The sequence below is a fragment of the Phytophthora cinnamomi genome (assembly GCF_018691715.1).
Source record: "Phytophthora cinnamomi strain GKB4 chromosome Unknown Contig50, whole genome shotgun sequence".
NCBI lineage: Eukaryota > Oomycota > Peronosporomycetes > Peronosporales > Peronosporaceae > Phytophthora > Phytophthora cinnamomi.
Window position 1 is genome coordinate 1521522 of NW_027150983.1, and position 26211 is coordinate 1547732.

At 51.9% G+C, this 26211-nt stretch overlaps 6 protein-coding genes across 6 annotated transcripts; 4 read left to right on the top strand and 2 right to left on the bottom strand.

The window, feature by feature from the left end:
- Positions 1 to 160: 160 nt before the first annotated feature.
- Positions 161 to 1662, top strand: IUM83_06748 (uncharacterized protein; the record flags this gene model as incomplete). The annotated part of the gene is made up of 9 exons (XM_067930979.1): positions 161 to 198; positions 266 to 524; positions 590 to 691; positions 753 to 868; positions 954 to 1134; positions 1192 to 1269; positions 1333 to 1407; positions 1480 to 1538; positions 1620 to 1662. 9 exons carry the CDS (start codon positions 161 to 163, stop codon positions 1660 to 1662), a joined length of 951 nt encoding a protein of 316 aa, XP_067789795.1.
- A 91-nt stretch (positions 1663 to 1753) lies between these two features.
- IUM83_06749 (uncharacterized protein) lies at positions 1754 to 4677 on the bottom strand (the record flags this gene model as incomplete). Its single annotated transcript, XM_067930980.1, has 5 exons — positions 1754 to 2128; positions 3104 to 3870; positions 3936 to 4395; positions 4478 to 4534; positions 4591 to 4677. 5 exons carry the CDS (start codon positions 4675 to 4677, stop codon positions 1754 to 1756), a joined length of 1746 nt encoding a protein of 581 aa, XP_067789721.1.
- Positions 4678 to 5010: 333 nt separating this feature from the next.
- IUM83_06750 (DUF501 domain-containing protein) lies at positions 5011 to 5756 on the top strand (the record flags this gene model as incomplete). Its single annotated transcript, XM_067930981.1, has 2 exons — positions 5011 to 5388; positions 5499 to 5756. 2 exons carry the CDS (start codon positions 5011 to 5013, stop codon positions 5754 to 5756), a joined length of 636 nt encoding a protein of 211 aa, XP_067789626.1.
- Positions 5757 to 5968: 212 nt separating this feature from the next.
- IUM83_06751 (Ras-related protein RABB1b) lies at positions 5969 to 6676 on the bottom strand (the record flags this gene model as incomplete). The annotated part of the gene is made up of 2 exons (XM_067930982.1): positions 5969 to 6118; positions 6200 to 6676. The coding sequence occupies 2 exons, from the start codon at positions 6674 to 6676 to the stop codon at positions 5969 to 5971; spliced, it is 627 nt and encodes a 208-aa protein (XP_067789831.1).
- A 5356-nt stretch (positions 6677 to 12032) lies between these two features.
- Positions 12033 to 12392, top strand: IUM83_06752 (putative secreted RxLR effector protein; the record flags this gene model as incomplete). Its single annotated transcript, XM_067930983.1, has 1 exon — positions 12033 to 12392. The coding sequence occupies one exon, from the start codon at positions 12033 to 12035 to the stop codon at positions 12390 to 12392; it is 360 nt and encodes a 119-aa protein (XP_067789627.1).
- Positions 12393 to 12706: 314 nt separating this feature from the next.
- Positions 12707 to 13415, top strand: IUM83_06753 (rab family protein; the record flags this gene model as incomplete). The annotated part of the gene is made up of 3 exons (XM_067930984.1): positions 12707 to 12958; positions 13023 to 13184; positions 13266 to 13415. The coding sequence occupies 3 exons, from the start codon at positions 12707 to 12709 to the stop codon at positions 13413 to 13415; spliced, it is 564 nt and encodes a 187-aa protein (XP_067789823.1).
- Positions 13416 to 26211: the final 12796 nt, after the last annotated feature.

Here is a 26211-nt window from a genome sequence, read left to right on the forward strand (position 1 = left end):
CCCATGCGCGTCCATGGCGGAGGTGATACACGGTCTATTTCAGCCAAACCTGCTGAATTTGGCGCTTGTCATTGTCCGAGACTAGAGCGTTATTCTCCGTTTCGCCCAGAACCAGGCAGAGCGTGTGGCTCCGCACTGAGTAATTCGCCTGACATCCACCATGATGGAGGAAAGCGCCATGGGCGACTTCGCCAATAGGTGAGTATTGCTAGTTTATAATGCGTTTGGGTGGATTCGACTGAGTGGACTGCTGGTTCTGCTGTAGGCTCAAGCAGGAGTTCGAGGACCGAGACTCCAATGCCAGCGACGGAGACGAGTGTCAAGACTGGTTTGTGAATGACTCGCCCAAGCACGAATCGGTGGCACCGATGGACGAGGAACCATCTCCCAAGCGGGACGGCACGAGGGGAGCAACGGTTCCTCCAGCAGCATCACCAGCTACAAGAACGACTCGATCTGTCAGTAGTCCCGCACAACCAGCGACTAAAACTTCACCTTCTGACACCAAGACAATTACCGACGAGGCGAGTGCATTGAATTTGGGGTCTTGTGCAGTAGTTGACCTGGTTTTCGTTATTGGCGATGGCAGGAACACGACGAGTGCGACAATGTCACGGGCCCGATGGCATTCTTGCACCACACACCTCCGTCGTTCTCGATCCTCGTAATGGAGCTAACCACTGGAGTTGAGGTAATGCAAATATTGGACAGTAAAATGTTGTCTAGTGCTTAGATATTTGTTTTGGCGGCAGGTTCCTCGCTATGGGACCAAGTTTTTCCGGATTTACATCCCGCAAGTTCACGACAGCCAGACGGACTTTTGTTTGTTCGCGCGGAAGCGACTCAACAAGTACAAGTTTCGATTCAGGTGAGGAAGTGCACGCTTAAAAAATAAATCGTGGGATTATGATGTATTTTGCTGCCCACTCACCGGTGCGGTTTGTATCTCGCAGCTTAGACGAGAGCTTTACGACTAGCTGGACGGACTCTTGCTACGGAGGGAAAGTTTTGATGACTCCATCCGCGGACACGAAGCGCTTTCGACTGCTGGCCACGAAGGCAACGGGTCGAGTTCATTTCGACATCAAGCAGGAAGCGAGAAAGCAGGAGCTCAGCGTTCGTTTAAATACTCCGGTACGGTTGTCTTCTTGTATGTGTTGGTTGTTGAATTTCTAACCTTCAACGATGTAGGCGACTCGATTTCACTTTTTTCGGGCTCGTTCAACGTCCGTGGACAGCAAGAGCGAGGTCTACCGCTCCAACATTCAGGTGGGGGTTGAACGCTTTTCCCACTTAACGAGGTGAATTCGCTGACAGCACCCGTTTCTGCAGAAATTCATCAACCCCATGGCAGACGTCCGCTGTTCAAAAACCAACTACACTCTATTCAAGATTGAGAAGGAGGGCGTAAGTGTTTTGCCGCGAATGCTCATGCAAACCTCGATCCTCTTCGCTAACATTTTGGTGCATTTTTAACAGGAAACTGGCATGCAGAAGTACGTCATCTCGTACATGCGCCCATTCTCGCTCTTCCTCAGGTGATGAGGCTACTTTGTTGTTGTCATGCAACGCGGGTTAGAAAACTAACTGTTGATGGGAATGCTATTGTACTTGGTTAGCTGCTGTATCGCGGTCGGGGTTGAAGCACATCTGCTAGAATAATAATGCTTACAGTAAGATCGCTGCAAAATACAGCTAAGCTTTCACGAAGTGTCCCGCTCGAAGAGTACAAACTGGCAACTGCTCTTAACGTCTAGCGTGACAAGACCGCAGGACGTTGCTTTAGCGATTGACTGACCGACAGCATCATCTCGATTCCTCGCAGCTCGCGAACTGTGTCCTTCACCTGCGAGTCGGACTGGCACAGCTTCGCAAGTAGAATAGCAACGTTTTTGCGAGCGAGCCCGTCTGATAGCTCTTGCAGAGCTTTCACCAGCACAGCAAGCGTGCTCTTCTTCCTGAATGTCTTACTATCGTCCAGATCATGATCCGACTGCATCGCAATCAGCACCTTGACGACATTTCCTACGAGTCGCTCGCACGCAGTTGTCTCGCCAGTCGGTCGATGATAACTCTTCTGCGCGTTTGCAAGTGCAATCACTTGAGTCAGCAGCGGCACGGCATTTTTCTGGCGCAATAAAGCACGAACACTTGTGACGTGAGCGCACCAGCCCATGTGGCACCAAATCTGAGCACAAAGCTGCCAAAGCTCATTCGGAATCGCAGACGCCTTGCCACTGAAGCTCGCGTTAGCGAGTTCACACACCGTGTAGAGCTTCGACAGAAAGCTTTGCCCGGTAATACGACAAAGCACGTCTTCTTTTGATGTGTTCTCGCCTCTGCAGGAAGAGTGCAGACGGCAAAGGAGACTTGCAACTCGTGACAAGACGAGAATCGACTCTGCAAAGCTTGATGATCTTGTCGGGGTAAGAATACTCTCGATGGCATCAACAGCCCCGAATTCAAGGAGGTCGTGAGTCCGTACTTGCGAGACTTCAGCAAACGATAGGTTTAGTAGTGCTCCGAGAGCTCGTTCAGAGCTTGTATAATTCCTCGAAGTTGAAGATGCCGATTGCTCTTCGCTGTATGTTTCCTGTGCGATCTGAAGCGAGACCTGCACGAGTTTTCGGCGAGTGTCCTCGCAGTTATTGCCCTCGATGGTCTTACGAATTGCGCTATCGGTGGACAAATTGCTCAGAAAGCCCAATACATTTTGCGTCGTAGCACTAGACTTGGTACGACCACTCGCTTCTAGTGCATCAGCGACAGCCGCAAGGCATTCGCCACCACGACCACTGAACGCCTGAATGCCAGCATTCTCACTGCTCAACGTAAAACAAATACTCGATGCTGCCAGGGTAATTGTTGTTTTCGAAGCCCTTTCATCGCCCACTTCGTCGATGCGAAGGCCCAAAGCTGCAAAAAGTGATGCGAGTACTTGTTCCGATGAAATCATCGCGTTCCGCCAGCTCTTTGAATCAACAGCCTGCTCCAGAAAGCGGATGATACTAGCTTGGACTATCCATGAAGTTGGTCTGGAAGGCATTTCCCCGAATGAGGCCAATACCAGCTTTCGGAAATCCACATGACGAAACATAACCACTTGGTTCCGGGGTGTGTCGGCCACAGCTGCCGCTGCGCAGTTCATCATTGCGCTGATGGTCACTTCCTCCGTTTGTTGCCGGGAGCTATCGGCCTCAGCTTCAGGATCTCGTGAATCCAGCGCAGCTACAATACGATTGCAGAGTTTTTCCATCTCGCCAGACGTCCGGAACTTCGCGCGGACGTGCTCATTCCTCTCCACGAAAGGCAGTAGGAGGTCGTAAGCTATCCATGCATCTTGCAAGGGCCCTTCTGCGGTTGCATTGCCCGCAGGTGCTTGCTCGTCCATCTTTTTGAGTAATTCTATCGCGAATCGCAGCTCCTCGACAGAGGATGGCCCAAGCGATAATTTCCCGGGGTTTGCTTCCCCCGTTTTGCGCTTGGAATTTAAAGCCACTTCCAATTCACTGTTGGCGACCGAATCCTCGTAGTCTCCGACGATGATCGAGTGCTGCTCCACGATGTCAGCGTTGTCGCCGTCCAGCTCAAACGCTTTTTTCATGTCCTCAGCGGCTTCTTTCAGTTTCTTCTGTCGGTGCCAAGCCGTTGCTCGTCGTGACAACGCTTTCACGTAGTTCTCATCAACGCACAAGGTGCGCGTGCAGAACTCGATGCAGTCGTCCAGCTGGTCCAGCCGCAAGTAGCACTGCGCGATATTGGCGAGAACCGCCACATTGAAAGGAGAGGCTGACAGAGCCTCCATGTAGCTCTTGATGGCGTCCGGGTACTGCTGCTTCTTGTACAAGCGGTTGCCCTTCTGCTTCAGACCTGCACACACAACAAAATCCACGTCAATCTAGATATGCAAAACACACAAGTCACCGGCCGCTCACGCTCAGCAGTGCGAGCCTTTTCCTCCTGGGAGCGCTGGCGCTGCTCCATGTCCTTCTTGAACTGGTTGCAGAACTCGGGGTTGTTGGTCTCGAACTCGCGGTTGCGCAGCTTCTCGAGCTCGGCCTCTCTCTCCGCCTTCTCCTGCAGCGACACGGGGTCTTCGGGTACCCACTGGTCCCACAGCGAGTAGTCGTTGGCGTCGCGCGCCTTGTAGGCCGCGAGGATGCGGTTGGCCCAGCGTTCGCTCTTGCTCATGTTGGCCCTGTCTCCATCCACCTCGTCCTTCTCCTCGGCGTCTCTCATCGAGTAGCGCAGCTCCGCCTTGTGCCACCAGTTGTCGCGCTCCTCCATCTTCTCCCTGTGTCTGCGCTCCTCGTCGCGCCGGCGTCGCTCCTCCTCTCGCTTGGCGCGCTCCTGGCGCTGCAGCTCCGCCTGCTCCGGCGTCTTGTAGCCCGGGATCTGCCAGCACCAGCGGCGTCCGCAGCATCAGCATCAGCACAGAACACAACACAGCACCGTAGCAACGGCAGAGGCCACGTACGTTGCACTGGAGCGGGTCGAACGTGCCGTTCTTGACGTCCTCCATGGCCTGGGCGATCTGCAACGGCGCGTCAGACGGCGGCGCAACCCCCAGTCAAAGCAGCCGAGGCGTACCAGGTCCATGCGCTCCGCGAAGTCGTCCACTTCCTGCTGCGAGATGCCCGAGCGGCGCTCCATGTCCAGCGCCGTGACCGGGTCCATCGTTGCCAGCGCTCTTCTTGTCCTAATTGCAAAGTGTAGCCATGTCCACGGATCGCGTCCCTTCGTGTGGAAAGTCGCTCTTTAACTGGTTAAGTGCGCACCAATACCTTTGATATTCTATCCTTTTCATGACGATAGGTTATAAGAGGTGCTTGTGCGTACTTAATTAGTTTCGACAGGTCGGTCACTCCGTCCCGGAAAAAGAGGTGCGTCTCTGCACCTCTTTTCCCGGGCCAGTGTTATTTTTTATCTCGCACTTCGAGCCTATTTCTGACTGATAAAAAATGACATTGGAAATTTTGGTGTTTTATTAAGGCCCAATCGCTGGTCAGCATGGCGACGGAGGAGGAGCTGGCGCACGAGGGCGTGCCCTGCGAGGCGCCGGCCGCCGACGTGGCCCAGGTGCGCGAGGCGCTGGGCTACGTGCCCAACAACCTGGTGCGCGTGGCCGCCTTCGTGGCCGGCGACGGCAGCGGCCGCACGTCGCGCGCGCGCGAGTCGCCCGAGCAGCGGCCGGCCGTGCTGCTGCTCTACCCGCTGCGCAGCGCCGAGGACGCGTACAAGAAGAAGCAGCGCGCCAAGGTGGAGCCCTTCCCGACCATCTACTGGCTGGCCTCGGCGGAGCTCAAGGCGCGCGTGTCCTCGCTCGAGGACCAGCAGCTCGTGCTGGCGCTGCAGCGGCGCCTGGACGGAGACGACGCGGCCAAGCAGGTGCGGCCTCAAGCGACGGACGGACGTCTGGCCTGGTAGCAGCAGCTAACGGACGTGTGTCTCTTGTGTCTCTTGTGTCTCTTGTCTCTCTCTCTCTGTGGCCAATGCAGCGGATGAAGCAGAGCCACCGAGAGTACGCGGAGCAGCGCTGGCGCATGATGACGCCGCACGACCTGGAGCTGGTCAAGCGCCGGCGCTGGGAGTTCTTCCTGCGCGACGTGGGCATCGCCGGCATCCGCGAGTACACGAACGTCAAGTGCCTGCACACGCACTACGCGCACTACCTGGCCACGGGCGACAACCCCGTGGGCGAGTGGGTGCAGCAGCTGCTGGACGAAGCAGCGGCCGAGCGGACGGAAGTGCTCTAGTCTCTCGACCGGGTTCGCTGCACAGCCCTGCCCTGCGGCCTGTGGCGACGCCATAACCCACCAACAGTTTCAATCCCATTGCATAACAGCTTCCCCTCTTGTTGTTGCGTCTGCCGCTCGGCGTCAGCTCATAGCGATAGAGGTACTCACTCACTCACACACGCTCGCTCTCTGGCTGCAGAAGGAGAGCGTCGACGCCTCCATCCTCCAGTCTAGCCGCTGCCGCAGCAGTCGGACTTGTTGGCCTGCGTCCGCTCTGCTGGGGTGTCTACGGACACCCGACTGGCGCCCGAGGCCTTGCGCATCTGGTGGTTGGAGTAGTCGAAGTTGCGCAGGATCGTCGTCGCCGTGAGCGCGAAGGCCTAGCAGCAACAGCAACACCAGCGTCAGTCAGTCAGTCTCCGCCTCAAGCAGCAGCAGCGCTCCTCTGTCTCTTGGCCGACCTGCTCGACGTTGAGCGCCGTCTTGGCCGACGCCTCGATGAAGTAGAGTCCGTGCGCGGCGGCCCAGCTGCGGCCCTCGTCCTCGGGCACCTCGCGCTGGCGCTCGTCCACGTCGCACTTCATGCCCACGACCATGATCTCCACCTCGTCGTTGTGGCAGTTCTGGTGGCACTCCTGCAGCCAGCGGCCCAGGTGCTCGAAGCTCTCGCGCCGGCTCACGTCGTACACGAGCAGCGCGCCGTCCGCGCCCCGGTAGTAGCTGCGCGTGATGGAGAGGAAGGTCTCCTGGCCGGCCGTGTCCCAGATCTCCAGCTTCACCTTGCGGCCGTCCACCTCCAGCAGCTTGGCGCCGAACTCGACGCCGATGGTCAGGTCGTGGATGGGCTGGAAGTGCTGCTCCGTGAACTGCAGCAGCAGCGACGACTTGCCCACCTCCGAGTCGCCGATGATGATGTACTTGAGCGTCACGAACACCATGCTCGCGCGCTGGCCTGCGTGGTCCGGGCCCCTGCTGCTTTCTGCCAGGCTGCTGCTCTTCCGCGCGGCGCTTGAAGCGGCGGGATCCGAAAATGGTTCTACGGAGGACGCAGTGTAAGGCCTCAGCGTTAGACGTGGAGCGTTTGATTGGAGCAAGGGGCGTTATATATGGGACAAAAGACATTTCCGCGTCGATTTGTGGTGGCCACCGTGCGCATATTGATTGACGTTTATAGAAGTTGTGCTACGTGCGCTGTCTGTAGACAATCTCATGGGGTGGGGTCGCACGAATGCGGACGCTTCACTCCGCGCAGTTACGGATACCTGCCAGATTCCTTGTGGAGCTTAGCGTACTCATCATAGAGGTCGCGGTACTTTTCGTACTTTTTGTGCTGGTCTAGCATGAAGAAATCGTAGGCATACATGGACGAGTGGTTTTGCCGAGCCATGTCTGGAAGATCTCGTTGCGATACACCTCATCCTCCAGCATTTTGCTTCTGCTAATACCAGAGGCTCGCAGAGACCTTTTCTCGTCGGACGGAGAAACAACCACCCGGAGCGGGCCTGGCGACTGCACTCTTGAGATCGTGGTCTGAGCAGCAGCGAGAGCTTCGCCGCTGACGAGGAAAGTGGTCGTAGTCGCTGTCAATAGGAGGAAGGCGTATAGATTCATGGTTGGCGTTTCTTGCTTCTTGAGCAGGAGCAGGACTTGAGTGGCTCTATGGACTGCGGAGCGAAATTGGGAGTGAGCTTAGTTGTAAACGCGTTGCGCTGCTGGTCGGGCCAATTGCGAGTAAAATTAGGCTAGCCGACGGTATCTTGTCGGCGTCGCAGCGCTCCGTCACGCACTATGTACGTCTAATCTTGAAATCTTGAAATCTTGAATAAACACTGTTTGCCATCTGGCGACAGTAAACTGTTTCCCCCGTTTACACCCTTCGCATGCCATGACTATAATAATTGTGGTTTACGCGTTTTGTGGACGAAAACCAAACACTCGAAAAAAAAGAAACAAGGTTTGTACTGAGTCATTTAGTGTTTTAGCTCCTCATGTCAAGCTTAAATTTCCAGGAAGTTGGTCACTCATTATCAAAGCGATTATACTAGGCATGCATATAAAACGAGTACAAGGAGATGAGCAAAGCCTTCCTCTTTACAGTGTTGATCTACTGGTTTGCTAAACTCATTCTATTAATAAGAGGTATGGCATCGTGCCACCCAACCTGTCCTACTGCGGGCGAACTGTACTTAGTCAAAACATGTCGTGACATCGTATGCTGAAAACCTGATCATAACGCTGTGATCTAACCGTATCTCGTACCGAATGTACAAACACTCGCAATAGAGAGTTGTACTACCTGTACTGTCACAAATCCATGAAATATTACATTTCGCTTGTGACCTCATGTAGCAGTGAGAAGGTCATGAGTATTCTATGTGGAATGTGACTGTGAGCAATTCGAGGTTTAATTTTTGTCACTGTGTAAAATGACAGCTGGTAATTAGTGGCCATAGCACAGTGACAAAACATAACCTAAATCTAGGTAAACAATTACCTAAACCTAACCTAAATCTAGGTAAACAATTACCTAAACCTAGGTAATTTTTGACTAAGTACAGTTCGCCCGCAGTAGGACAGGTTGGGTGGCTTTGATGAGCACGATGCTATACCTCTTATTAATAGAATGAGTTTAGCAAACCAGTAGATCAACACTGTAAAGAGGAAGGCTTTGCTCATCTCCTTGTACTCGTTTTATATGCATGCCTAGTATAATCGCTTTGATAATGAGTGACCAACTTCCTGGAGGAGTAAATGACTCAGTACAAAGTGTTTGGTTTTCGTCCACAAAACGCATAAACCACAATTATTATAGTCATGGCATGCGAGTTTACTGTCGCCAGATGGCAAACAGTGTTTATTCAAGATTTCAAGATTTCATTAGACGCCGTGACGCGCTGCGACGCCGACAAGATACAGTGCGATCCCCCGTTTTCGCGGAGGGTGGACCATAAAAGAAACGAGAGGGTAATAAACTATGCCATGGACATTAAAATGATTTGCTATTTGATACTGTATTTCACTTAATCCGGGCCTTATAAATGAAGCCCGTGCGGCACCAGTAGTTGCGAATAGTTCATCGGAGATCTTTTAAAGTCCTCAGAGCAACACTTCATTGCGGAGAAGAGATCCACAGTCTTATACCATGTTGGCGCTAAGACAAAGTTCGTGTTTCTGAGTTAGTGTCAGCGTAGTGTACCAGGAGGGGCGACGCAACGTTTGTACGACACAGAAATGTTTAATGAGAGCAAGGGTATGAAAAGGTCTATGCACCCGAGTTTAAGTCAATCTCGGAGAACGTGTCATCCGTCCCTTGATACAGGGAAAACCTTTGAAAACGGAGATGCGCACGCCACTTGCGCAATCCAGTCCTATCCCAAAAGCTATCATCTGAGTGCCTCCGAATGTGCGGAGTATTATTTCTAACAGTTTATTAGAGGTCAGCAGCCGCGAAAACGGGGGGTCGCACTGTACCGTCGGCTACGAGATACGGTTAGATCACAGCGTTATGATCAGGTTTTCAGCATACGATGTCACGACATGTTTTGACTAAGTACAGTTCGCCCGCAGTAGGACAGGTTGGGTGGCTTTGATGAGCACGATGCTATACCTCTTATTAATAGAATGAGTTTAGCAAACCAGTAGATCAACACTGTAAAGAGGAAGGCTTTGCTCATCTCCTTGTACTCGTTTTATATGCATGCCTAGTATAATCGCTTTGATAATGAGTGACCAACTTCCTGGAAATTTAAGCTTGACATGAGGAGCTAAAACACTAAATGACTCAGTACAAACCTTGTTTCTTTTTTTTCGAGTGTTTGGTTTTCGTCCACAAAACGCATAAACCACAATTATTATAGTCATGGCATGCGAAGGGTGTAAACGGGGGAAACAGTTTACTGTCGCCAGATGGCAAACAGTGTTTATTCAAGATTTCAAGATTTCAAGATTAGACGTACATAGTGCGTGACGGAGCGCTGCGACGCCGACAAGATACAGTGCGATCCCCCGTTTTCGCGGAGGGTGGACCATAAAAGAAACGAGAGGGTAATAAACTATGCCATGGACATTAAAATGATTTGCTATTTGATACTGTATTTCACTTAATCCGGGCCTTATAAATGAAGCCCGTGCGGCACCAGTAGTTGCGAATAGTTCATCGGAGATCTTTTAAAGTCCTCAGAGCAACACTTCATTGCGGAGAAGAGATCCACAGTCTTATACCATGTTGGCGCTAAGACAAAGTTCGTGTTTCTGAGTTAGTGTCAGCGTAGTGTACCAGGAGGGGCGACGCAACGTTTGTACGACACAGAAATGTTTAATGAGAGCAAGGGTATGAAAAGGTCTATGCACCCGAGTTTAAGTCAATCTCGGAGAACGTGTCATCCGTCCCTTGATACAGGGAAAACCTTTGAAAACGGAGATGCGCACGCCACTTGCGCAATCCAGTCCTATCCCAAAAGCTATCATCTGAGTGCCTCCGAATGTGCGGAGTATTATTTCTAACAGTTTATTAGAGGTCAGCAGCCGCGAAAACGGGGGTCGCACTGTACCGTCGGCTACGAGATACGGTTAGATCACAGCGTTATGATCAGGTTTTCAGCATACGATGTCACGACATGTTTTGACTAAGTACAGTTCGCCCGCAGTAGGACAGGTTGGGTGGCTTTGATGAGCACGATGCTATACCTCTTATTAATAGAATGAGTTTAGCAAACCAGTAGATCAACACTGTAAAGAGGAAGGCTTTGCTCATCTCCTTGTACTCGTTTTATATGCATGCCTAGTATAATCGCTTTGATAATGAGTGACCAACTTCCTGGAAATTTAAGCTTGACATGAGGAGCTAAAACACTAAATGACTCAGTACAAACCTTGTTTCTTTTTTTTCGAGTGTTTGGTTTTCGTCCACAAAACGCATAAACCACAATTATTATAGTCATGGCATGCGAAGGGTGTAAACGGGGGAAACAGTTTACTGTCGCCAGATGGCAAACAGTGTTTATTCAAGATTTCAAGATTTCAAGATTAGACGTACATAGTGCGTGACGGAGCGCTGCGACGCCGACAAGATACAGTGCGATCCCCCGTTTTCGCGGAGGGTGGACCATAAAAGAAACGAGAGGGTAATAAACTATGCCATGGACATTAAAATGATTTGCTATTTGATACTGTATTTCACTTAATCCGGGCCTTATAAATGAAGCCCGTGCGGCACCAGTAGTTGCGAATAGTTCATCGGAGATCTTTTAAAGTCCTCAGAGCAACACTTCATTGCGGAGAAGAGATCCACAGTCTTATACCATGTTGGCGCTAAGACAAAGTTCGTGTTTCTGAGTTAGTGTCAGCGTAGTGTACCAGGAGGGGCGACGCAACGTTTGTACGACACAGAAATGTTTAATGAGAGCAAGGGTATGAAAAGGTCTATGCACCCGAGTTTAAGTCAATCTCGGAGAACGTGTCATCCGTCCCTTGATACAGGGAAAACCTTTGAAAACGGAGATGCGCACGCCACTTGCGCAATCCAGTCCTATCCCAAAAGCTATCATCTGAGTGCCTCCGAATGTGCGGAGTATTATTTCTAACAGTTTATTAGAGGTCAGCAGCCGCGAAAACGGGGGGTCGCACTGTACCGTCGGCTACGAGATACGGTTAGATCACAGCGTTATGATCAGGTTTTCAGCATACGATGTCACGACATGTTTTGACTAAGTACAGTTCGCCCGCAGTAGGACAGGTTGGGTGGCTTTGATGAGCACGATGCTATACCTCTTATTAATAGAATGAGTTTAGCAAACCAGTAGATCAACACTGTAAAGAGGAAGGCTTTGCTCATCTCCTTGTACTCGTTTTATATGCATGCCTAGTATAATCGCTTTGATAATGAGTGACCAACTTCCTGGAAATTTAAGCTTGACATGAGGAGCTAAAACACTAAATGACTCAGTACAAACCTTGTTTCTTTTTTTTCGAGTGTTTGGTTTTCGTCCACAAAACGCGTAAACCACAATTATTATAGTCATGGCATGCGAAGGGTGTAAACGGGGGAAACAGTTTACTGTCGCCAGATGGCAAACAGTGTTTATTCAAGATTTCAAGATTTCAAGATTAGACGTACATAGTGCGTGACGGAGCGCTGCGACGCCGACAAGATACCGTCGGCTAGCCTAATTTTACTCGCAATTGGCCCGACCAGCAGCGCAACGCGTTTACAACTAAGCTCACTCCCAATTTCGCTCCGCAGTCCATAGAGCCACTCAAGTCCTGCTCCTGCTCAAGAAGCAAGAAACGCCAACCATGAATCTATACGCCTTCCTCCTATTGACAGCGACTACGACCACTTTCCTCGTCAGCGGCGAAGCTCTCGCTGCTGCTCAGACCACGATCTCAAGAGTGCAGTCGCCAGGCCCGCTCCGGGTGGTTGTTTCTCCGTCCGACGAGAAAAGGTCTCTGCGAGCCTCTGGTATTAGCAGAAGCAAAATGCTGGAGGATGAGGTGTATCGCAACGAGATCTTCCAGACATGGCTCGGCAAAAACCACTCGTCCATGTATGCCTACGATTTCTTCATGCTAGACCAGCACAAAAAGTACGAAAAGTACCGCGACCTCTATGATGAGTACGCTAAGCTCCACAAGGAATCTGGCAGGTATCCGTAACTGCGCGGAGTGAAGCGTCCGCATTCGTGCGACCCCACCCCATGAGATTGTCTACAGACAGCGCACGTAGCACAACTTCTATAAACGTCAATCAATATGCGCACGGTGGCCACCACAAATCGACGCGGAAATGTCTTTTGTCCCATATATAACGCCCCTTGCTCCAATCAAACGCTCCACGTCTAACGCTGAGGCCTTACACTGCGTCCTCCGTAGAACCATTTTCGGATCCCGCCGCTTCAAGCGCCGCGCGGAAGAGCAGCAGCCTGGCAGAAAGCAGCAGGGGCCCGGACCACGCAGGCCAGCGCGCGAGCATGGTGTTCGTGACGCTCAAGTACATCATCATCGGCGACTCGGAGGTGGGCAAGTCGTCGCTGCTGCTGCAGTTCACGGAGCAGCACTTCCAGCCCATCCACGACCTGACCATCGGCGTCGAGTTCGGCGCCAAGCTGCTGGAGGTGGACGGCCGCAAGGTGAAGCTGGAGATCTGGGACACGGCCGGCCAGGGAGACCTTCCTCTCCATCACGCGCAGCTACTACCGGGGCGCGGACGGCGCGCTGCTCGTGTACGACGTGAGCCGGCGCGAGAGCTTCGAGCACCTGGGCCGCTGGCTGCAGGAGTGCCACCAGAACTGCCACAACGACGAGGTGGAGATCATGGTCGTGGGCATGAAGTGCGACGTGGACGAGCGCCAGCGCGAGGTGCCCGAGGACGAGGGCCGCAGCTGGGCCGCCGCGCACGGACTCTACTTCATCGAGGCGTCGGCCAAGACGGCGCTCAACGTCGAGCAGGTCGGCCAAGAGACAGAGGAGCGCTGCTGCTGCTTGAGGCGGAGACTGACTGACTGACGCTGGTGTTGCTGTTGCTGCTAGGCCTTCGCGCTCACGGCGACGACGATCCTGCGCAACTTCGACTACTCCAACCACCAGATGCGCAAGGCCTCGGGCGCCAGTCGGGTGTCCATAGACGCCCCTGCGGAGCGGACGCAGAGCAACAAGTCCGAGTGCTGCGGCAGCGGCTAGACTGGAGGATGACGACGATGTTCGTTGCCGAGGCTGAATCACATGTGGCGCTCGAGATGCTCGTTGATACGGGCTTACTGCTGCAGGGCTTGTGTTGCTTATATGCGGCGATGTTGAAGCCGAGCGTATTGCGACCCTGGTAGAGGAGCTTTTCTGGAGATCATGAATTCGAAGGGACTTCGAAACCAGTACGCGGCTCGATCGAGAAGGTCTGTGTCTAAACGGCAAATCGAAGAATGGCTGTACGAAGGATGCCAGAAGTAGCAAAGGGCCATGGCCCCAAGTGAAGACCCCGCCCAGGCACTGCCGCCATGATGCGCATCATGAATTCAGGCCCAGAAACGATGCCTACAAAACAGTTTTTCCTATAGTTCCTTAGCGAATGCCTCCAAACGCGCGCACCCTAAAACCATGTTATTTGAAGCTCAAATAGCAGTGCGATTTCACACGAAATAGCAGTGTTAATTCTGACACCCCCTAATAGTTCTCTGGACTTTAAACAAAGCCGCGCTTAACCCGGAACAGCTTTGGATTTTAACTTGCGGACCGATCAGCATGCAACAATGGGTAGATTCTTGCTGTCGTACTGCTTCAACTTTCTTTTATAACAGGAAATAGGAAGTTTAGTTGTTGCTTCCACCACCCTACTACCCTAATCGGATCTACCAGTCGTACAGCAGTGGGAAGTTCGCCTTCACTTTTTACCAATCATAGTCCGAGAGAGCACTGCTTGAAACTGACACTGTCTTACTTCTTCAAGTACTAGATAAGATGCATATGGGTTGTACAAGGTACGGAACTATGTCAATGATTCGGACGTGTTGGCTCACGCGGACCGTACGATAAACCAAAATTGTCCGGGTTATTCGTCAGATAGTATTATTCTACACCCAAATCGTTGCACTTTCGAAACCTGAGTCGCACGTTTTGATCGAGAGATATTGGCAATCCATGAATCTTGAGAGATTGACCTCAAGTCACGTATGTTGTAAAGATTCATGCTACCAAAACAACAGTCAAGGTCTAGTTCAATCCACTCGTTTTTTGTTTACTTGACGAGAGCAATGCATACTTACTTTCCTTTTACTGTGATGTACTTCGAAGTATTTCATTTCATTTTATCCAGTAGGTACATTGACAGAGGCTTTGTGTGCTTGTCGTGCATGCTATTGAAATCGTACACTATCGACAGAGGCTGTGTGTTGCTTGTCGCTCATTGCAAGTGGGTAGATCTTAGTTTTAGTTCAGCGACAGAGGCTTCTTGGATTTGTTTTTTTGTTCTTTTTGGTTTGCTTGTCACTCTAGTTATCGACAGCAGCATATATTTTGTATTTGGTTTGCTTGTCGTTCATATTCATGTGAAATGTTATTTTGACAGAGGCATTGTGTAGCATGTCATGTAGGCAATTCAATTTATTGACAGAGGCTTCGTGTATGCGAGCTTGTCGTTCATTTTCAGGTAGCAGCAGTATAGATGGACAGGGGCATTTCCTTAAAATAACCTTAAGCACTGAGAGTTGTGAAAGTATTAATCGATGATCAGTTTTGATGGCTTTTAGTAGTGGCATGTCCACTACTATATTCGTGCTAAAGGCCTGTGACTTTGCGGTGTTGTGCAAGTCTCTCGCGGATGGAAGCTCTCTTCGGTAGCTTTCACATGAAAAGTGGATGCAGCGATATTATATCTCGCTTTGAAGCACTAATACATGAGTACGAAAGGCTTGCCTGCCTTGTCAGGCGGTCTTACAGCTCGTAGGGGCTCAGCCTGGGGCCGGCACAGCATGCTACGCGTTTGGCGCGGAGGCCAGGGAATTTCTACTGGCTCTTATGCATAGCGTGGCAGACGCCCTGCTCAACGCAGCGCAGCAGCACGGTGGCTGGCGCAGTGGACAACGTGGCCTCACAGCTCGGCAGTAGCCGGCTAGCACGGTATATGTGTGACTCGTGCGGCGCTGCAGCTCAGTGGCTGGCGCAAGGGGGGCAGTATGGCTAAGTAGAGCAGCATGGCTCATGGGGCAGCATGGCCTCGTGGCTGAAGTGACTTGACACGTGGCAGCTTCGCGCGGGTCCTCTTGTCAGCGAGCTGACCGCGCGCCAGCCGTGGCACGCCGCGCCCCCCCACGTCCGAGTTCATGTCCAAGTCCTCCGTGCCGGGCGTGGGCGCCGCCGAGCCACCCGCGCGTACGCCGCGCCCCCATGTCTGAGTCCACTGTGGATTCGCCGAGATTGCGCTAACTGAGGTGTGCCACGCTGTGAAGGATTGCATCTGCACACCAGTTGCACACCAAACTGTGTAAAAACTCATGCGTAATTACCCCCCTCTAGACCCGTTCTGGTGTAACAGGGTCTAGATACTTGGCCACGCGTCCACGCCTCCAGGCTGTTGCCTGGCTTGCTTCCTTCTCTGTCTCTAACCGAAGTACACCTCACTTTCCAACTTTCTTTCTCCTGAGTCTTCGCCTCTCTACCTGCGCAAGTGTCGAGCCCATGGCTCCACAGGTTATAAGCCCAACGATAGGGAGAAGCGGTGAAGACGTCCCACGACTGAACGGCTCCAATTTCCCGGTGTGGAACGCTCGCATCCGCGCAGCTCTCGACGTCAAGGCCTGCTAGGCTTCATCGACCAGGAGGACAATGACGGCGTCTCGGACTCGTCTATTGTCGACTCTAACGATGACTAAGACCTCAAGCATTCCCACCCACCTTCGCCTGCCAAGTCGGATGACCTGCTCTCTGACACCGGTCCCTGCCTCCGGACGGCAGCCTGGACGACGACGACGGCAAGCGCGACGACGGCGCGGCCCAACCGAAGTCTGGCTCCTCGGCAGGCACGTCGTCGGATTCTTCGTCGGACAACTCCTCTGAGGCGATGGCAACGGACCCTCAGTCGTCCCGCTCGGCGAAGCCCAACCCGTCGCCCCCGGTGATCAAGTCCTTCACCAAGACCAAGCGCGACAAGGAAAGACGCCGAGCATTGCTCCGCGCACAGGCCAAGAAGGCTCGAGCGAAGCTCCGAGCGGCCAAGAAGCGTGCGGCTCGCAAGCCGAGCCCGCACGAAAGACGCCGTATGGAGCGCAAAACTCGATCGTTCCTGATCTCAACCATCGATGATGCCCACGTGCTCCTCGTCGAGGGTTGTACCTCTGCCTACTCGATCTACCAAAAGCTACGTGACCGCTATGAGGGCTCGACTGCCCACGGCGACCCGTATTACATCAACCACTACTTGATGACCATCAAGTACGAGGAGGGTACAGATCTCATGGCATTCTTCCTGACCTTCGAGCGCGCATTGAAGGCGGCCGCCGAAGCTACTGGCATTGTGATGACCGACGAACAGAAGTCGCTCTATCTCTACCATGCATAGTACCTGAAAGCCTGACCTTGCGATCTGGAAGGGCAGCAAGAAGTTCATCCCCTACACTGCTGACCTCAAGACCAACATTGAGCGTAAGGTGCTGGACGACTACGCCAAGCGCAAGTACGTAATTGAGAAAGGCAGTCCCGAGACCCACGCGACGGCCAGTGAAACCGCACTCCAGGTCACCGCGAACCCGCCCCAAGGCCGCGACGACCCGTCTCGTAGTGCCCAAGGCTGCACCTACTGTCAGCGTCCCAACCACGCCATCCGTGAGTGCCGTGTACTGCAGCACTGGCACTGTCAAGGAGGGCACAGTGCTGTCGGCAAACTTTGCCTGACACGAAGCGGCTCCAGAAAAATTGCCCAAGTCTCTGCTCAGTGGCCCGGCCAGCGACAGGCCCGTAAGACATGCGACGGAAGAGCACAAGAGAAGAGCGAAGACACAAGCGAGAAAGAAGGCGCAAGCAAGTCCAGACAGAGAGCCGAAGAAGGTTGCTCAAGATCGTCCAGACTCCCGCCATAGTGAAGTCAAGTCAAACTCCAGACTCATTGGTCTCCGGACTCCGGATGCAGGATTCCAGACACCAGGCTCCAGACGAAGATCTTCTATGGGCGACCGGTCGCGCCCTGTCCCAGCCTGATTTGTACCCAGAAAGACCTGCCAAGTTTCAAGTATACTCCGACCAAGATGTTAACGACCGACCAAGATGTTAACGACCGACCAAGACGACCGACCATGATATGTTATGCACCGACCAGATTCCTGCCCTATCCATGACATGCTCGACGCTCGACGTAATTACGCCACGCCCCGACTATAGTGAAACCAAGATAAAAGAGCTAATCCCAGAGAGAACAGTAGATACAGAAGCCTAAGAAAAGATAACCAGAGAGTTCAATTTGCCAAGAAGGGCGCAAGTGCTTCCCCGTCCCCAGGGACGAGGTGTGCTGTCAAGTAAGCGAGAGGAACAAGCCTCGACCGGAGGGATTAACCCTGCCGGCGGCCCTAAGCTACTAGACCTGCGTTTGGCCGCGTCGTGACCGCGAATACCGCCGTGGAACTCTCCCAAAGGCTAAGACCAAGTTAGGCGGTGATCGGGCGGCGCGCGCTCCGAAGTGACCTGTCCTATTTCATATTCCAGTAGTTGGTCCTTCGTTCGGAGGTCCTATTTCATATTAACTGCGTTTCTAGGAGGTTGTGTGTAGTCACCCCTAGATCCGATCGATTGACTACTGTGTGATAGGATTGTATATTGTCTGACCGGATGTTGTTCTCCTTTTTTGGAGTTGAACGTTTGGAAAGTCTTCTGCATGGAGCTAATTATCTCCTTGCGGGAGCTGGTGCGCGTGAGTGAAGGGTGCTTTCGGGCTCGACCGGTGGTCCGGAAGAAACTCCAGTAGACCGGTGTACGGGCCCCCCGCTCAAGGGCCCTCCAAAGAATAAGTAGCGGCTATATATTTGTATATTTGCATATTAACTCTCTGATTTTGAAGGTTTGGCTGGAAGGATCTGCTTGTGATCTCAACCCCAGTCATGGAGACCTACGTTTGAAGTAACGTAAGCGCTCTACACCCAAGACCTTATCATTGTGAAGACAACTCACCAGGTGAAGCTCGTTCTATCGAAGATAAACGACACCTACAGGGATTCACAAGGTCACACGCCACCTCCGTTTGAAGCATCTAGTGCTGCTCTCGGAGTCTGACCCCATTGGGAAATCCGGAAGGAGGAGTAATTCTCCGGACGGGCGGCCCCTTGACATCGTGCTATACACCTGGGCGGCAAAAGGCGCTCACCCGCCTCGCCACATGCCATTATCGACCGAAAGCCGAGAGATGACCACAACCCATTCCCGGCCAAGCAGCAGCGCACTCAACGCTCTGATGACCGACAGCGCCCGCCCTCTCGCGTGAGATTGGGTTCAAGGGCCCGGACATCTACGATCGCTTTGGCAACCCGGTCAACTTTCACGACCTCCAACACAAGTTCAGCTCGAGAGGACGCGAGGCAGGACTCATTGCCTATGCGGCCATCATCATGCCTGACATCGGCCTCTCTGCTACCGGCACTGACCCGCATGATCCCACGTGGACCGTTGACTCGGGTTGTACCCGCCATGCTGCCTACCAAGAGTCCTGGTTCAAGGAGATCAGGCCCTATGCCGGCGCTATCATGGTAGGCGGCAAGCAGCAGCTACCCATTCGGGGCATCGGCGACGTCATCATTGAAGTGATGGACACCACTGGCACTTCTCGTCAGCTCGAGTTCCGCGATGTGCCTTCGTGCCATAGATGAAGTTCAATCTACTCTCCATTGCTCAGGTGCTGAAGACGGGCATTCGCCTGGTCTTCAGCCGCACCAGGTGCACGTTCTTCGTGAACAAGGACTACAAGATTCACGCTGAGCTCGCTGCCAACATGGACCTGTTCCAACTTAAGGCCAAAACGCCACACCAACCGCTCCTTAACGCGCTCGTGGCTCCGGCTACTGCGGAAGACAAACCCGCCACTGCCCTCGCCGCCCAATCAGGTATGAATCCTACTGTCTTATTATGGCACAAACGTCTCGGTCACCCTACCTTTCGTGTGATGCAGACCATGTCTAGGACCCAAGCGGTACCTGAACTGGCGTTCACTCAAGCATCGGCGATCCCCAAGCACTTTTGCCCCTCGTGCATTTTTGCTAAAGCCCATCGTGCTCCATTCAATAGCAACGTTGATCGCACAAAAGTTCCTCTCGAGAAAGTTCATTCTGACATTAATGGCCCCTTGCCTTACCCCAGCCTTAGTGGCGCTCACTACTTCATCACCTTCATTGACGACTACTCGCGCTTCATGCACCTTTATGTAGTTGAGCGGAAGTCCGATTTGTACGCCTGTTATGAGCGGTTTCGCACGGCAGCTAAGAACCGCTTCAACGCCGAAGTTGGTACACTCGAACCCCAGTTCAATCAGTATGACCCGGAGGTTCAACGACTCCAAAGCGACAACGGCAAAGAATATGAGAAACTCGGCCAAATCATTTTTGAACGCTACGGTACTCACGCCCAGTTTACCAATGCATATACGCCCCAACAAAACGGTATAGCGGAACGTCGAATGCGCACTATCCTTGAGCGGGTGCGCGCTCTTCTCATTGATGGTGACTTGCCTCGTCAGCTTTGGGGGGAGTGCTGCCAGTACGTCACCCATCTTATTAATGTGACTACGAGCAGTGTTCTGCCCCAAGGCGTCACCCCCTATGAACTGTGGCACGGCAAGAAACCGTCCCTAGCCTACGCAAAAGTATTTGGCTGTGCCGCCTTTGCTCTTATCCCAGAGCCACACCCCAACAAACTCGAAGCACGCGCTAAACTATGCATGTATGTCGGTCTGCCACAAAACAAAAAGGGCTATCGACTTCTGAACACGACAGAAAACATGATCATTTACAGCCGAGACGTCACGTTTAAGGAGGATACGTTTCCTAACTTGACGTTCCTCGAACGTGCCACGCCCAACCCACTCAGTACTGCCTTACCTATCCAAAAAGAACTCCTACCTTCCCTCAGTGCACTTCTCACACGCAATCAAACCTCTCTGTTGGCCACTGACGCCGCCGTATGCGCCCCTTCCTGTAAGAAAGCCAAACGCCAAGAGGCAGCTGCAGTATATTCGAAGGCGCTACTACTCAATGAGCCTATTGACTTGGAAGAGGAGCATACCCGGCATTATACCATCATCGGTCTCTTAGCTGCCCGCTGTGACCCAGGGCCTAAGTCCTACCAAGACGCCATGCGCTCGTTCTATTCGTCTGACTGGCATAAAGCTGCTCTGCCTGAGTACGAATCTCTCATGCACAATAAAACATGGACCCTAGTTCCCCGGCCCCGCAACCGCAAGGTTCTCCAATGCCGATGGGTGTTCGTGCGTAAGCGCGATGAAACCGGTCGTGTTGTCCGCTTTAAGGCACGCCTTGTCATCAAAGGTTTCCAGCAGAAGTACGGCATAGACTACACCGAGATCTTCTCGCCTGTCATGCGGATGGAAGTCCTCAGACTGCTGCTCACATTAGCAGCTATCCTTGACCACGAAATCGAGCAAATGGACGTTAAAACTGCCTTCCTAAATGGCGCCCTTGACGTTGAAATCTATATGGAGCAGCCCGAAGGATTCAAATCGAATGATGGACCAGACCTCGTGTGCCGTCTTGATAAGAGTTTTTATGGCCTCAAGCAGGCACCCCGAGTCTGGTACCACACCTTCGCGCAGTACCTCGAACGCCTCGGTTTTCGTCGGCTAGTTAAGGACCAGTGCGTGTTCTTTAAAGTCATTTTCAATGCCCCGTGTTACATCTCCGTTTATGTTGATGTTCTCTTGATCATCTCCCCGTCCAAGCAAGTCGTTGCTAGTGTCAAATCGGCCCTGAGCTCAGCGTTCCACATAACCGACTTAGGGAGAGTATCGTACCTCCTTGGCAGGACCACCGAGAGAAACAGATCAAACCGCTCGATTTTCATCCATCAAAAGAGCTATGCCACTAAAATACTTGATCGCTTCTCCATGCTGGACAGTAATCCCAAGAGAATCCCTATCGCACAACAACTGAGTGTGAAAGACTGCCCTTCGGATGATGAAACGAAGGCTCACATGGCTAGCAAACCATACCGAGAAGCGGTAGGTAGTTTCACGTACCTCATGACAGGCACACGGCCTGACCTCGCCTACTTCATCCGTGAAGTCAGCCAATTCCTGGCTAACCCAGGCAAGCCGCACTGGAACGCCGTCAAGCAGGGCATGCACTACCTCAATGGTACTATAGATCATGGCATCACTCTAGGAGGCAATGAAAACTTAGAGCTCCTACAGTCTGACGAGTACCTTATGGCGTATACGGACTCGGACTATGCCCAGTGCGAGGACACTAGGCGTTGCATCGGTGGATACATCACGATGTTTTGCAATAGCCCGATCAGCTGGGTCTCACGCAGACACCACACTGTTGTGCTGTCTACGACAGAAGCGGAGTACATTGCCCTTTGTTACTGTATGCAAGAGCTTATCTGCATCAAGCTTCTGCTACGAGAAATAGGCTATGACAGCTCCAAACCAACGTTGATCTTGGAGGACAACCAAAGCTGCATTAACATCTGCAACAACCCCCAACACCACGGAAGAAGCAAGTGCGTTGATTTAAAATACTTCTTCGTACAAGAGAAGGTAGTCAGAAAAGAATTCACGACCAACTACTGCAGCACGAATCAAATGTGCGCTGGCATCTTCACTAAACCGTTAGCGAAGCCACTATTTGAGAAAATGAGAGAGATATTACGTGTTTCCCCGCCACATAACGCGAAACAGTTTATATAAGACTTTGCGTGTGATAATAAATAAAATTAAATTAAAAAAGAAAATGTTGGTGAGAGCATTTTAGTTTATTGTCTGGAGATTTAAAACCCACCGTGAAATCCTCTCCCGACATGTCCATCTCGATTACCAGACCCTAAATGGACGCACAAACGCGAAGAAGTTCATCCAGCGACACTCCTCCACAGGCTTCTCCTGGACTCTGTCAATCACGGTCTTGCGCTGGCCCCCGTTAGCTACGCGAAGCACAACAGCATGCCCCACGAATCGAACGTTGTAAGCAGCCACGATGTACAGCCCATCCGTGACGCCCTTGTCCGGAGTCAACTCGCTCAACACACGTGGCCCGCGGCGCCCTCCTTGGACGTAGTTGTTCTTAATCATCTCGTTGATTTTGAGAGCACTTCCATGTTGGCGCAACATGCGCAGAAAAGCTGTGAACTGCTTCCAATTGCAGCCTTGGTTCATGTCCACGTTAAACTTACTCAGAGCCTCGGCGAAGAAGTCATCAATCACCTTCTGTGGAACCAAGTTAGGGCGCGTAAGGAGCTCGGCTGCTACCTTCATTCCTTGAAATATGCACGAGTAATCCTCGCCCGCAGCAATCATGATCTGGCCGTACCAGTCCGTCTTGCAGAACTCGCGGAAATGCTTCATCTCGCTTGCCTTGAAGCGCATTGCCAACCAGCATTCTTCGCGGTGCGTCTCCAACATGGCCTCTAGAGGCTCCATCGAGCGGTATCGTTTGCTAGCAGGCTTGGGACACCAGTCCCAAAGCACACCGACGAAGTATGCACTCGTCGTCACGCCAGTTTTCTCGTCGGTCTTCTCCGAGACGATAAAATCATCGATCTGCCAAACATCCCCGCGCAGCGTGGGATCTGGGTCCCAGTAAGGCTCCTCGGGCTCCTCGTCCGAAGAAAACAAGTCATCATACATGCCCTCTCCCGCAGAGCCAGTATCACTGAGGTCGTCACTGCAGACATCGTCGCTGCCTACATACTCATCATCCGAAAGCTCTTCAGAAGACGACAGGGGCGACTCGTACAACGGCAGCCGCTTGAACTTCACCATGTTCCTATTCAGGACACTTCCAAATCTAGAACGGTATCTGATCTCTAAACCAACGCCGCCGGACCTTTACAGAGTAAGAAGGCCCAGTCAGTACCGCTAGTGTTCAAGGTGCTGATACAGTTCTAAATTTAGAACGAAGCCTTAACCAGAACTGGAACTTCACGAACAACTGGTAGTTTCGCTGCAGGGGGAGTGTTAAGGATTGCATCTGCACACCAGTTGCACATCAAACTGTGTAAAAACTCATGCGTAATTATCCCCCTCTAGACCCGTTCTGGTGTAACAGGGTCTAGATGGTTGGCCACGCGTCCACGCCTCCAGGCTGTTGCCTGGCTTGCTTCCTTCTCTGTCTCTAACCGAAGTACACCTCGCTTTCCAACTTCCTTTCTCCTGAGTCTTCGCCTCTCTACCTTCTTCTCACCTGCGCAAGTGTCGAGCCCATGGCTCCACACACGCGTCGGTTTGGTGTGATGCTCCGTACGGATGATGTGCTCCGCGCACGATATATGTGATTTGACATGTTCTGTGTGTCGAACCATATTTTTGTGTGTTTTGCATGTTCTGCCCGGAGGATCTTCCTGTTCTACATGAATTTGTATTTGAATTTTTGCGGTTGTGTCGGCCGCCAACGCTCAGTGCCGCACACATCTGCAGCACTGCATAAGAGATCACCTCTCCGGTGATCCCGCGGCGGCGGCCCAATCCTGTTCTACATGAAATTGAAGTTGATTCAGCTGTGTACACGGTTAGCTCTCAATGTGATCATATACAGAACTGATCAGGTTTATGAACTAGTGATGGGGACGTAAACGACGGGAACTTGCCTTAAGGGGAAAAAGGCGCTGAATCTAAACGTCAAGGTAATGTAAGTTTACGTCAATATTTACTGTGTATCCTACACAACAGCTTCAGTCTGCGATCCCCCTCCCCCTCCCTGAGTCGAGCTTGCTTTCTGCTCTTGCTCACACGACCGTGCTCACCGTGCTGCCGGGGGTCTCACCTCGACACGTAGTCCGAGCTTGAGCTACTTCTCGTGGTTTACCCGCCAGCCCAAGCGTTTGTTTGCTGACCCTATTCGAGTCAAAGCCCGTGACCAACTTTACGCCCAAGTCAGTGCCCAAGTCCGCTCTCAAGCTCGTGCTCTAGTTCACGCCTGTGCCCCCCATTTATGCCGTTGGTCGGACGTGCAATCACGTCCGCGTCCGAGGAGCTGCCCGTGACGAAATCACCGCAAGTGCCAGGGCCCATTATTTGTGCCCTATTACGTTTCGGTGTCAGCTCAATTGGTATTAGTGACACGAGTTGTGGAGATTCTTTTGCATCGAGGTGGATTGAACTCAAGTTTCTGTGGAGCTGTTTTGTGGAATTTTCGTTTGAGTAGGCGCATTACATTGATTGTGCTGTGTAACACCATGACGGACAACTCGCAGCAGGACTCGCCAGTACAACTGCATTTGTTCGATATGCCGCGCGTTCATAAGGTATCATATTGGCCGTTCGTAAAGCTTGTAGCTTCAAGCGCACATCTCCCTCCAGGAAAAGTTAAGTGGTCGTCGTCGGATGCGTCTTCTGCGTACTGTACCGAGTGTAAAGTTTGGTTTTCCTTTAAATCAGGAAACAGTGCTGATATTAGAAAGAATTTAAGTGAAAAGCACCCTGAGATTTTGATTAAAGCGAGGGGAGTGATGCCACGAAATTCTGCGGCCAAGCTGGTGTATGAGGCAATAGCTTCTAAAAGGAAGTCTTCGATGCCGTTTCTGTCACCAACAAAGCGTTCTAAGAAGGCCTCGCCAGCCGAAGAAGAGATGGTTACGCGTGTCCTCGTTAACTGGATCAGTAACAACTTGCAGCCGCTGGGTATCATAGAAGATAAGGAGCTCCGCTTTTTTTCAACATTGATACAAGCTATCAACGGCATCTATGAGATGCCATCTCGTCGTACAATTACCGAGCAGCTACAGACTTACGCGCAGCAAAAACGAAATGACTTGAAAGTGGGAATCGTTGCAAGCGCCGTGTTCTACTGCCTCACCATCGACATCTGGACGTCTCACACAACTGAAAGTTTCTTGGCCCTGCCAATTCATTTCGTGACTGCCGTCTTCAAAATCAAAAGTCATACGCTGGAAATCGTTAGTTTCCCGGGGAAACACACTGGCGTTCAGATCGCAAATATGATAAGGAGCTTGATGCTCAAGTGGGGATTAGACCCGTTGAAGCTCACCAAAATTGTCCGTGATAATGGTTCCAATGTAGTTAAAGCATGTGACAAACTGGGCGTTGACCACTTCGGTTGCGTGACACACTCATTGCATCTTGTTGTATCAGGCACCCTATCGAAGACAAGAGATGAAGTTGAAGAAACATCGCTCGGACAGGCGCAAGGGGTCCGTTTTGATGATCTTGCAGAGCCCGAACCTGGTGAAGAGCGATGGATAGAAGACCCAGAAGTTGAAATGCATACAATTGAAGAGTTGGAAAATCAAATTGAGCTACTGGAGTTGGAAGCTACGTCTTCGTCTGTTGCGTCTCCATACGAAGAATCGGTGGATGTGCTGACTGATGGCTCTCTTGATGAAGGGTTACTTGATGGTTGTCTTAGTGCTCGAGCTGTGGCTCAAATCATGAACGAAATGAAGTTAGCCGCGTCTGAAACGAGAAAACATGTAACGAGTTTCCGCAAGATTGTAACCTTTTTCAACAAGAGTACGCAAGGGAAGTCCAGGTTAAAGGCTCTGCAGAAGACTCTTCTGTCTCTTACTGTGATTGCAGATGTGACAACTCGGTGGAACAGCACTCATCATATGCTTGGAAGACTTCTAGAGTTTCGACCAGCACTACACGATTTTCTGGAGTACATACAAACCTCAGTAGGAAAGGAAGAGTTTAGTGATGTCAAGATAGCGCGGCCTACTGGGGAGATGTGGTTCCATATCCAATGCCTGATAGGCTCCTTGTCAGCTTTGATGGCATGACCAAACTTCTATCTGGTGAAACCTATGCAACTATGCCGCT